Source organism: Bufo bufo, chromosome 3, assembly GCF_905171765.1.
Source record: "Bufo bufo chromosome 3, aBufBuf1.1, whole genome shotgun sequence".
NCBI lineage: Eukaryota > Metazoa > Chordata > Amphibia > Anura > Bufonidae > Bufo > Bufo bufo.
In genome coordinates, this window is record NC_053391.1 from 360,476,904 (window position 1) to 360,490,631 (window position 13,728).

General features: G+C 39.7%; 1 protein-coding gene across 1 annotated transcript in view; it reads left to right on the top strand.

The window, feature by feature from the left end:
- The window catches only part of CSMD2 (CUB and Sushi multiple domains 2), a 1,002,961-nt gene that overhangs the window by 694,981 nt on the left and 294,252 nt on the right, over positions 1-13,728 (top strand). Inside the window, exon 15 of the mRNA XM_040422265.1 lies at positions 943-1,137. Within this exon, the coding sequence (XP_040278199.1) occupies positions 943-1,137 (195 nt within the window). The remainder of the gene's footprint in view (positions 1-942; positions 1,138-13,728) is intronic.

A 13,728-nucleotide genomic window follows, 5' to 3' on the forward strand; every position in this document is an offset into this window, starting at 1 on the left:
TGTGTGAGAACCTGGCACGAAGTATATGACCTTGGATTTCTCTCTAGAACGCAGCAGCTGGATCGTTCTTGGTGACTTAGACCTGATTTCTTTTTCGGCTCTTCATGCTTGCTTGGCTTAAGCGCAGGCTAATAAAGACGAGATAATATTTAGAATTTCTAGGAATTATTTATTCATAAATGTGTAGCTATATCCATCATATGCATGAAAGGAAATTGTGTGTTAACTCTGCATTAAATAAAGATAGAGGTGGGCAAAGAAAATTTGCCATAAATAAAGAGATGCATTTAGGGATATTCCATTATAGAGCGTGATTCATAAAACTACTTTCAGCCATAAACTGATGATCATCTAAATGGATTATAAATACTGCAGATTATTTATGACCTCCACTGGTTTATCTCATTTCTGTGTTCTGCGCAGCCACTGGTATACACAGGTTAAGGCTACATGCACACGGCCGTGCCGTTTTTTGCGTTCCGCAAACCGCGGAGCTGCGAAAAACAGAAGCCGCCTGAGTGCCTTCCGCAATTTGCGGAACGGAACGGGCGGCCCATTGTAGACATGCCTATTCTTGTCCGCAAAACGGACAAGAATAGGACATGCTATATTTTTTTTTACGGGGCTACGGAACGGAGCAACGGATGCGGACAGCACACGGAGTGCTGTCCGCATCTTTTGTGGCCCCAGTGAAGTGAATGGATCCGCACCCGAGCCGCAAAAACGGAGGCTCGGATGCGGATCCGAAAAACGGTCGTGTGCATGAGGCCTTAGACTCATTTGTATCAGCAGTTTATATCTGCTGAGGTTTGTCACTGTACATGACAGAGTAGGCTTCCATTAGCGTGGATAGACCAATTGATCTTAACCAGTGAAACGCTGATAATAAATTGGCTCAGGCCACAGCACAGGCTCCTTAACTTTGTTTGCCTCCTTATCCAGCTTTCAGACACAATGAATGCCCCGATCCTGGCGTGCCAGTGAATGGAAAGAGATTTGGAGAGAGTTTGCAGCTGGGGAGCTCTGTGTCCTTCCTATGTGATGATGGTTTTATCCGGACACATGGCTCGGAAACGATCACCTGTATCTTAAAAGAAGGAAATGTTGTCTGGAACAGCGCAGTACTGAGATGTGAAGGTAATATCAAAGTCATTTTTAGAGGATCCCGACAGATTAGGATTTCTAGGTAAAGCTCTATGAGATCTAAACTAGAGGATCCACTGACACTTGTGTTTCTGAACGTTGCTTCTACATGATACTTCTCAGGTATACTAGATTTTGCTGTGAGACAGGCTTCTTACAGAAGTGCTACAGGTCAAGCAAATAAAAGTTTTATAAAGAACATTTATACAATTGTTTAATTTACTTTCTTTATCAATTCCTCAAGGTTTTTGAAATTCAGTGGGAACCTTCAATGTTTACCACCATAGAAGAAAAAGTTGTCCTGGTCATGGCTAATCAGAAGACACAGTATTGTGTGTCCATTATATAAGCAGATCAGATTTTTATCAACCTGAAATAAACAATGAAGGTTCTTATTGAAGACCGCAGAGATCTTGAATTGATATAGAAAATGTATTGTACCTTTCCCATGTAATTGTACTACTTATTTTCTAATACTGTAAGACTAAAGGGCTAACAACACCTTTGGAGGTGTTTTTTTTTTAAATGAGATGAATGTATTTATGGCTATAAATCACTTTTAACTTGTTTTTCTTAACCATATTGGTCTGTTTATCTTCTGCAATGTGTATGTACTCTCATACACTGCAGGCTGCTCACTCCCATGCAGTTTAAAATCTGTCAGACAAGATCTTTTACAGCTGAGTCTGTAGCCACTCCGGTTGCTCTCCTGAATGCCCATAAAGCTGACATCTATTTTACGTGTATTCAATTTTGTTGTAAAGATGTCAGCTTAGATTTGTGTTCTGGAGAGCAGACAGAAGAGCAACGGACTAAGTCATCAAAGAGCTTATATAACGGATGCAAACGGCATCTGTCAGCAGATTTGTACCTACTGTATTAAAAACTGGTTGACCTGTTACATGTGCACTTGGCAGCTGAAGGCATCTGTGTTGACTCATATGTACCCACATTACTGAGAAAAATGATGTTTCGATATATGCAAATGAACCCCTAGGAGCAACGGGGGGTGTTGCCTTTACTCCTAGAGGCTCCGTTTTCTCTGCAATTGCCCTCTGCATTTGAATTGATAGGGCTAGGCAGTGTAAAAGTGATCATACCTGGCCCTGTCACAGAGAATGGGACTTAGCAGTCTGCAATGCATGCAGTTTGTAGAAATAAGAACAGCTGAACATTTTTACTAAAACCCTATCACAAAAATGATTTTCGCTAAAAAGCGCATACATGTGTCTATCACAGGGCCAGCTTCAGCACCCAGCAAAGCAGGGCAAGTGTCGCAGATCAGTGGAGTCAGGACTCTTCCTGGCTTAGGAGTCCCTGCTCTGACTCCATATATGGACATATCCATATATGGAATCAGTGCTATTACCATAAAGGGGTATCCCCCAAGCATTGTCAGTATGCTTGGGGACACCCAAGTCTAATTACCCTCTCTTTCTGAAATGTTCCTGCTGGGATTGGAACTCACAACCTTCTACATTAAAGGCTGACTAAGCTCTGACAGAAAAACCTCATAGTAGTTTCTCATGTATTAGGTATACCTATACAGCAGAAGTCTCAAAAAAAAAAAAATTATAATTGTGAAAAAATGTATGGCACAAAATAAATGTGTAATTACAAAAAAATATATAAAAAATCATACCTCTGATATATATGAATGCATAATATGTGGGAAACTACTACTGAGGTTTTTAGCCATAAAATAGTTACAGCAGGTTAACATGAAGCTCTATAGCTCAGTGGTTAAGGTTCCTGAATCTAATGTAGATGGCTGTGAGCTGGAATCCCATCAGAATCATTTAAAAATAGAGACTAAATAAAACTTTTATAGACACACTAACCTTTTTAATTTGTATAACTATTTTGTTTTTTGTTGGGAAAGGTGGCAACCCTAACAGAAACCCTGCTTCAAGGTGACCCCCATAACTTGTTTTATAGTTATGTCTAAGGAGATGTGTGGGGGCTCATTTGAGGGAAGTCTGTCTTTTTTGACAAAACCATTTTGGGGTGTGTATGACTTGATCACTTTTTATTCAATTTACTTACGGTAATTCAGCCTTTTTTTATTTTTTTCTGTTACATCCTTCACCATATGGGCTAACTTTTTTTTATATTTAATAGTATGGGTGTTTTTCCATGTGACAATGCCCATAATGATAATCTTTTTTTTGTTTATTTTTATTTTGGGGATTTTACTTTTTTTTAAACTTTTTTTTAAATTAATTTTCATCAGATTGCAACTTATATAGTATAATGGAAATTGCTCCATTATTCTTTATATAAATCACTATATCACAGTTTAGTGCGGCCACCTAGTGGCCTGAACTGGGATGTACTAATAATGAGCCTGGAAGCCTAGTACAGGCTGCGGCTCATTTTTAGAACAGGGTGCTTTCCCCGATCTCCACTGGTGGAAGGCGTGTCTGAGCCGGAAGCCCGCCCTTCCATTTTTTTAACACTCTCCGATGCTGTGATGACATTTGACAAATGCCACAAGGGGGCCCACTTAGATTTATCGCCCAAGACCCCACATGAACCTAGAGTTGGACCTAACTGCAGACATACTCTTCCTATCGTATACTTTTCTCTCTAGATCATTCATATTTTACCTTACACTAATCCATCACAATAAGACTAGTAAAATACACGGAATTAGGATTCAAAGCTAAGCCATGACAGTTAGAACAAAAGTCCCCATAAATGACATCTTTTCTTTGCAGTTGAAAACCGTCCTTTAAATCGTCTTGGAAAAGATGTGACAGGACTGAGAAGATATTTGCATTTGTTAGAATTAGAGATGGTTTGATGCAGTGGAATGAAAATATGTAATTAGTCTTCTGTGTTCATTTTTGTTAATTATGTTCTGTGTGTGTGTGAATATGGTGAAGCAAGTCTAATTTGTTGGTGTTTTATATGACAACTGTAAGCTAAAAGGGCTTGTTCTCCAGTACTACAAAAGTGATGGTCCATACTCAGGATAGGACATCAATATTAGATCGTTTGATTGAAGGGGCAGAGAGTGCCAAGTTCCTTTGTGTTTACTAGGCATCATTCTGAGACACAGCACTTAGGATAGTTTTGTTTTGTTAAATGTGGAGTAAAAATTGTTCCAAGTGCATAAATCCTTCTCACAAATGCTAAAGAATATAACATCCTTACACTATGAGCCACAGACAATCCTTTGAGTAATGTGATGATGAAGGGTTTTAAAGTGCTCACTAAATGAGTGTTGTTAAGGCATGTCGATCTATAGTGTTGAGCGCGAATATTTGAATAACGATTTTGTTTTTAGCGAATATCGCAACTTCGAGAATTCACAAATATTTCAAATATATTGCTATATATTCGCTATATCGAATATTCGTAATTTTTTAACATCTGAAAACATGATTCCTCACTACTTCTTGCTTGTGGGCCAATGAGTCATTAGCTCACAAGCAACTTAAGCAGGAAGGAATCATGTTTTCATATGGAAAAAAAATTACGAATATTCTAAAAAACTAATATATAGCAATATAGCGAATATATTCGTTATTTAGAATATTCGTCTTTTTTTTCCCTAATCTGCACAGTTGTTTGCATACTCCTCCCCGACAAGCGTCCCCATCACCATGGGAATGCCTGTGGGTCAAAATATACTATCGGATCTGAGTTTTCCCTGTGATCGTGAAAATTCAGATCCGATGGTATATTCTAACCCACAGGCGTTCCCATGGTGACGGGGACGCTTGTAGGAGAGGAGTATGCCGAAAAACTGTACAGGTTGAAAAAAAAAAAAGGCTAATTTTCTAAATAATGAATGTGTTCGCTATATATTTCTAGATATTCATTTTTCAGAATATTCGGCATATTCTAAAACAAGAATACAAATATAGAACAATTTAGCTAATACACTGCTCAAAAAAATAAAGGGAACACAAAAATAACACAGACATTTAAGAACACTTAAAATGCCATACAGATAGCAAATGTGTGGTAGTTCCAATTATTATGCATAAAGTGCAAGTGCTAAATAACTTTACAGCAATGAAATGAGTCAGTGCCTATACCAGAGTATAGTCCTGTCTATGATATAACAACAACAGGTCAGCAATGGACCCTAGACTAAATGGACTCCATACTCACACAAAAAAAATATATAAACTTAATAGTAAAGAGTTGATGAGGCATACTGACCAGAATCTCTACCACAGCACTAGCTATCCGTGCCCCGACGCGCGTTTCGCCGTCAGCTTTTTCAAGGGGTAATGACATACACCTTCCCAGCCGGGTATATATAATCCACAACGTGGGAGAACACATATTCGCCTAACCAATAGAAGAGGAGCATAAAGACAAAGAGGCAGGATCACCAGGGCTGCTCACCTGTATGGTATAATATACCCGCCTCATGCGTTATGGCGCACGAACCGCCGCACACCGCCGATGCCCGCGTACCCGGCCGTAGCGATGACGCAGGACGGCTACGCTCATTAGAGCACAGAACGTCTCACGTCAGAGCCAGGACCGCGTCAGCGCGCCCGTGGCTGCGCAGAGGGACGCGCGCACTACGAGCTCCATACTGGTTACGGGCAGCACAGTATCATAGATCCATACTTTGTCAATGCGCTCTCCATCTTACCGGATACACATACGAGTAGGCTACTGCATCCCTACATAGTAATTAATGCATCATATATCTAGAAGAGACACATATGTATCCAAATATATCAATATGACTCTGCATAAGTTTTCCACACTATAAGGTAAAATCCCAAATAAGCCACACAAATATAGAAGTGTAAAAACCTTTACAGCAGTGGCAAATGCCACTAGTGATAATACTGCAAGACATATATATAATATATACCTATAAGTGTGACATAATTTATATTATATAAATCATTTCCCCATATAATTATCATAACATATGAAGAAAGTGCAAACAAAGTAAATCAATATATGAGTAAATAGCATTGTGCCAACATACAAATTGCGCCACCATACAAATTAGCATAATCTGACATAAACAGATAGATTTGTGTAAAAATACAAGAATAACACCATGCAAGAATACAAATGGACATGATCATTTATATGAATAAATATAATTGTGCACAAATGAATAAATAATACATCAAAAGTGTTGTCCCTCATGCCTAATCAGGGTACGAAAGCACCGGCATGAGTGGACACTAATGTGAAAATATACTATAGATCAAAGAACATGATTATACCAACACCAATCTATACCATGTAGACATAGAAACATTTCATAATATGATACATATACAGGATCATAAATGGTTGATCACAGTTCACCAATCGGTCCCATAATCTTAGGCCCTATGCGTGAATCCATCACTATGGAGGGAAAGATTTTCTAATACCGCGGCCTCCAAATATATGCATCCTACATCTCTAAATAAAGAAAAAATCATATTAGTGAACATGGTTCCAACATCTCACTCAATGAACCCGGCTGGAGAAATCTAAAAACATAGACATCCTAAACACTTAAAACACCACATATCAGGGATGATGCTGCACACTACAAAAATGAAGCGAATGGAATTTTGTCATTCAGGCCAAATGGCATCTGAGTGTTCAATTTAACAATCCACTTGCTTTCGACCTGCTCCAACCGTTTAAATAAATCACCGCCACGCGCACCAAGGGAGACCCTATCTATCCCCCTAAATTTGAGATCTTGCCAACAGTTATTATGTTTCTGACGGAAATGTCTCGCAATAGGTTTTAATTTTACAAGTTTGTCTCTTTCTCCATCCATGATTTTGGCCGCTGCCCGAATATCTTTTTGATGTTCCTGTATGCGAACTCGAAATTCACGAGTCGTCATACCAATATATATCAAGCCACATGGACAGGTGGCATGATATATAATTCCTGTGACACTACAATTAATAAAATGAACAATGTTATAGCTCATATTGCCTGAGGAATCCTCAAAGGTCTTGGTTTTAATAATAACTTTACATGTGGTACAATGCCCACATGGTACGCATCCCCATTTGGGACCTTTGGATTCAAATATGAATCCAGATTTAGGTTGTATATAGTGACTCCTCACCAAAATGTCCCTGAGATTCTTACTGCGTTTAGCCACAAATAGGGGAGTAGGTGTAATTATTTTCCCCAAATCCACATCCGATTTGAGGATGGGCCAAAATCTTTTAAAGATTGCTCTCATATTTTGCCATTGTGTATTGTAGTTGGTTATCATACGTGTGACAGGCATTTCTGGGTCAACCCGAGACCTAGGGGATAATAGAGATTCCCTTGATGCGGTGGCGGCACGCATATACCCGCGTTGTATATCACTTTGATTATATCCCCGCTGTGTGAATCGGTTTTTTAAGGTTACTGATTCCCTTTCAAATTCACATCTTGAAGTGCAGATCCGTCTTGCCCTCAAGAATTGTCCAATCGGTATTGAGTTTTTTTGATGTTTGGGGTGGAATGATGTCGCATGAAGCAGGGAGTTGACAGCAGTCGATTTCCTATGGATCGAGGTTTCTAAGTCACCATTAGTTGTAACTTTAATGTTGATGTCTAGGAAATCAATCTCTTTTTGACTTACCACTTTAGTCAGAGTGATATTCCAATTATTCGCATTCAATTTCTCCAAAAATAAATCCAAAGACACCCGTGACCCCTGCCATATAAACAAAACATCGTCAATAAATCTCATCCATGATATTACCTCCCCATCGACTTCATCCATAGATGCCTGCACACATTGCCGTTCCCAGTTCCCCAAGAACAAATTAGCATACGAGGGTGCGCATTTCGCACCCATCGCCACTCCTCGTAGTTGTAAATAATGTTGGTCTTTGAACAAAAAATAATTGTGCCTCAATATGTAGTCTAGAAGCTTCATCAGGAGGTCAATCAAATCTAGTGGGAGATTTCTTGTGCGCAAAAAGAAACAGGAGGATTCTAAACCCATATCATGTGTTATGCACGTATACAACGATTCCACATCACATGTTATTAAAAACATGTCGTTCTCCATTTTGACGTTCTCCAGGCGTTTTAACACGTCTGTCGAATCGCGTATATAGGAGGGTAGACTCTCCACACATGGTTTTAGATAGAAATCCAAAAATTGACACACTGGTTCATTTAAACCACCACAGCCCGAGACAATGGGTCTCCCAGGAGGTTTGGTGGGGGACTTATGAACTTTCGGTATTAAATATAAGGTCGGAACGACCGGATGTTTAATTGTAAGACTCTGACATACCGTTTTAGTAATAATATTGTCTTCCACCCCTCTTAGTAAAATATCTTCCAACTGACGCTTAAAACCAACTGTTGGATTGGCTGGTAAGTGTTCATAACACGACCCATCACGCAATTGCCTAAATACCTCAGTTTCATACATCTCAGTGGGCCAAATGACCACGTTTCCACCCTTGTCAGCTGGTTTAATCACCACATGTTTCATATTTTTTAGTTCTCTTATGGCCAATCGCTGGTTTTTAGACACATTGTCATAAGGCCTTTTAGCAGGTAAATTGTACAACTCCTGCACCACCATCTTAACAAAGGTCTCGACGGCGGAATTACATGACAAGGGTGGAAACGTGGTCGACCGACCACGGGTAAAGGGCGGAAATTTAGGCATGCCTACCTCCTGTTCCAGAAGTAGAGATTCTAGCGCTCGAAGCGCCTCCAATTCCTCCGGGGCTGAAAAGACATCAAAGTCATTTTTAGAGAAGTGTTTTTTATAGATTAATTTGCGTGCAAAGAGGAAAGTATCCCTTATTGCCGCAAAGTTATCATAGGTGGAGACCGGACTAAAAGTTAGTCCAAGTGATAACACCTCAATCTGTGCCACAGTGAGTGGTGTGTCAGATAGGTTAATTACCTTTAGTTCCCCACCATGATCCTCCTCAGGCTTGTATTTACGTTTCACAGGTGTTCGTGTATAGTATTGTCTCGACACATCCTGGGGGGGAATGTCTGATCTCTGTCCATCCTGTGATCGTGTTTGAGATCTTGTTTGAGATCTATGGGATTGTTGTGATGTTCCACTATTTATGGATGCTGAAGAGCTATTGCCAGAGGTTCCAAATTTGCGTTTGTACTGCCAACGGAAAACCCTGCTTTGCTGATAATCCGCAATGTCCCGTTGGAACTTCTTGGCCTTCATATCCTGAATTTCTTTATCCCATCGTGTGTGATCAGAATTAAGTTCTTGTTCAAACCGATTCAAAGCCTCAGGATCTATGAGGGTGCGTAGTTTCTCTTGTAGAGGGTTTATGGATTTCTCTATTTCCTCCAAATGTTTCTTCTCATATCCTATTAGAAGTTCTAGGAATGTCCGGGAACATATTTTACAAGCATCTTCCCATCTAAGCTTGAGTGTGTCATCTTCCAATGGGAATGAAGGATATACCTGTACACGAAGACCCCGTGGTGTTAGGTCTTTGATCAGATACTGCTCCAATGCGACTTTGTTCCACCATGTCTTGGTACGACTTTTATACAGATATTTGAGTAATTTCTGTGTCTCAAATATGTCCGGTTGAGCGGCATTATTTGCTGGTGCAGCACCATCCCTGAAAATGGTAGTAACCTGTGACAGCCAGTCACTTTCCTTAGCACGAAAATCCATTATGGGAAATCCTAAAACAACAAAATTTATAATTAAACCAACTATGTTTCCCTATTTTAAATAATTAAGTGATCCATAATCACACATGAAGAGAACCAATAAGAAATATATGGATCTATGGGTTCAAAATCACAACTCAAACAGCGAAATTTTATACAAAATAACAGATGTTTTATTGATACAAAAATAGAGTTGTGACCACTGGCCACACAGACATTTAAGAACACTTAAATGTCTGTGTGGCCAGTGGTCACAACTCTATTTTTGTATCAATAAAACATCTGTTATTTTGTATAAAATTTCGCTGTTTGAGTTGTGATTTTGAACCCATAGATCCATATATTTCTTATTGGTTCTCTTCATGTGTGATTATGGATCACTTAATTATTTAAAATAGGGAAACATAGTTGGTTTAATTATAAATTTTGTTGTTTTAGGATTTCCCATAATGGATTTTCGTGCTAAGGAAAGTGACTGGCTGTCACAGGTTACTACCATTTTCAGGGATGGTGCTGCACCAGCAAATAATGCCGCTCAACCGGACATATTTGAGACACAGAAATTACTCAAATATCTGTATAAAAGTCGTACCAAGACATGGTGGAACAAAGTCGCATTGGAGCAGTATCTGATCAAAGACCTAACACCACGGGGTCTTCGTGTACAGGTATATCCTTCATTCCCATTGGAAGATGACACACTCAAGCTTAGATGGGAAGATGCTTGTAAAATATGTTCCCGGACATTCCTAGAACTTCTAATAGGATATGAGAAGAAACATTTGGAGGAAATAGAGAAATCCATAAACCCTCTACAAGAGAAACTACGCACCCTCATAGATCCTGAGGCTTTGAATCGGTTTGAACAAGAACTTAATTCTGATCACACACGATGGGATAAAGAAATTCAGGATATGAAGGCCAAGAAGTTCCAACGGGACATTGCGGATTATCAGCAAAGCAGGGTTTTCCGTTGGCAGTACAAACGCAAATTTGGAACCTCTGGCAATAGCTCTTCAGCATCCATAAATAGTGGAACATCACAACAATCCCATAGATCTCAAACAAGATCTCAAACACGATCACAGGATGGACAGAGATCAGACATTCCCCCCCAGGATGTGTCGAGACAATACTATACACGAACACCTGTGAAACGTAAATACAAGCCTGAGGAGGATCATGGTGGGGAACTAAAGGTAATTAACCTATCTGACACACCACTCACTGTGGCACAGATTGAGGTGTTATCACTTGGACTAACTTTTAGTCCGGTCTCCACCTATGATAACTTTGCGGCAATAAGGGATACTTTCCTCTTTGCACGCAAATTAATCTATAAAAAACACTTCTCTAAAAATGACTTTGATGTCTTTTCAGCCCCGGAGGAATTGGAGGCGCTTCGAGCGCTAGAATCTCTACTTCTGGAACAGGAGGTAGGCATGCCTAAATTTCCGCCCTTTACCCGTGGTCGGTCGACCACGTTTCCACCCTTGTCATGTAATTCCGCCGTCGAGACCTTTGTTAAGATGGTGGTGCAGGAGTTGTACAATTTACCTGCTAAAAGGCCTTATGACAATGTGTCTAAAAACCAGCGATTGGCCATAAGAGAACTAAAAAATATGAAACATGTGGTGATTAAACCAGCTGACAAGGGTGGAAACGTGGTCATTTGGCCCACTGAGATGTATGAAACTGAGGTATTTAGGCAATTGCGTGATGGGTCGTGTTATGAACACTTACCAGCCAATCCAACAGTTGGTTTTAAGCGTCAGTTGGAAGATATTTTACTAAGAGGGGTGGAAGACAATATTATTACTAAAACTGTATGTCAGAGTCTTACAATTAAACATCCGGTCGTTCCGACCTTATATTTATTACCGAAAGTTCATAAGTCCCCCACCAAACCTCCTGGGAGACCCATTGTCTCGGGCTGTGGTGGTTTAAATGAACCAGTGTGTCAATTTTTGGATTTCTATCTAAAACCATGTGTGGAGAGTCTACCCTCCTATATACGCGATTCGACAGACGTGTTAAAACGCCTGGAGAACGTCAAAATGGAGAACGACATGTTTTTAATAACATGTGATGTGGAATCGTTGTATACGTGCATAACACATGATATGGGTTTAGAATCCTCCTGTTTCTTTTTGCGCACAAGAAATCTCCCACTAGATTTGATTGACCTCCTGATGAAGCTTCTAGACTACATATTGAGGCACAATTATTTTTTGTTCAAAGACCAACATTATTTACAACTACGAGGAGTGGCGATGGGTGCGAAATGCGCACCCTCGTATGCTAATTTGTTCTTGGGGAACTGGGAACGGCAATGTGTGCAGGCATCTATGGATGAAGTCGATGGGGAGGTAATATCATGGATGAGATTTATTGACGATGTTTTGTTTATATGGCAGGGGTCACGGGTGTCTTTGGATTTATTTTTGGAGAAATTGAATGCGAATAATTGGAATATCACTCTGACTAAAGTGGTAAGTCAAAAAGAGATTGATTTCCTAGACATCAACATTAAAGTTACAACTAATGGTGACTTAGAAACCTCGATCCATAGGAAATCGACTGCTGTCAACTCCCTGCTTCATGCGACATCATTCCACCCCAAACATCAAAAAAACTCAATACCGATTGGACAATTCTTGAGGGCAAGACGGATCTGCACTTCAAGATGTGAATTTGAAAGGGAATCAGTAACCTTAAAAAACCGATTCACACAGCGGGGATATAATCAAAGTGATATACAACGCGGGTATATGCGTGCCGCCACCGCATCAAGGGAATCTCTATTATCCCCTAGGTCTCGGGTTGACCCAGAAATGCCTGTCACACGTATGATAACCAACTACAATACACAATGGCAAAATATGAGAGCAATCTTTAAAAGATTTTGGCCCATCCTCAAATCGGATGTGGATTTGGGGAAAATAATTACACCTACTCCCCTATTTGTGGCTAAACGCAGTAAGAATCTCAGGGACATTTTGGTGAGGAGTCACTATATACAACCTAAATCTGGATTCATATTTGAATCCAAAGGTCCCAAATGGGGATGCGTACCATGTGGGCATTGTACCACATGTAAAGTTATTATTAAAACCAAGACCTTTGAGGATTCCTCAGGCAATATGAGCTATAACATTGTTCATTTTATTAATTGTAGTGTCACAGGAATTATATATCATGCCACCTGTCCATGTGGCTTGATATATATTGGTATGACGACTCGTGAATTTCGAGTTCGCATACAGGAACATCAAAAAGATATTCGGGCAGCGGCCAAAATCATGGATGGAGAAAGAGACAAACTTGTAAAATTAAAACCTATTGCGAGACATTTCCGTCAGAAACATAATAACTGTTGGCAAGATCTCAAATTTAGGGGGATAGATAGGGTCTCCCTTGGTGCGCGTGGCGGTGATTTATTTAAACGGTTGGAGCAGGTCGAAAGCAAGTGGATTGTTAAATTGAACACTCAGATGCCATTTGGCCTGAATGACAAAATTCCATTCGCTTCATTTTTGTAGTGTGCAGCATCATCCCTGATATGTGGTGTTTTAAGTGTTTAGGATGTCTATGTTTTTAGATTTCTCCAGCCGGGTTCATTGAGTGAGATGTTGGAACCATGTTCACTAATATGATTTTTTCTTTATTTAGAGATGTAGGATGCATATATTTGGAGGCCGCGGTATTAGAAAATCTTTCCCTCCATAGTGATGGATTCACGCATAGGGCCTAAGATTATGGGACCGATTGGTGAACTGTGATCAACCATTTATGATCCTGTATATGTATCATATTATGAAATGTTTCTATGTCTACATGGTATAGATTGGTGTTGGTATAATCATGTTCTTTGATCTATAGTATATTTTCACATTAGTGTCCACTCATGCCGGTGCTTTCGTACCCTGATTAGGCATGAGGGACAACACTTTTGATGTATTA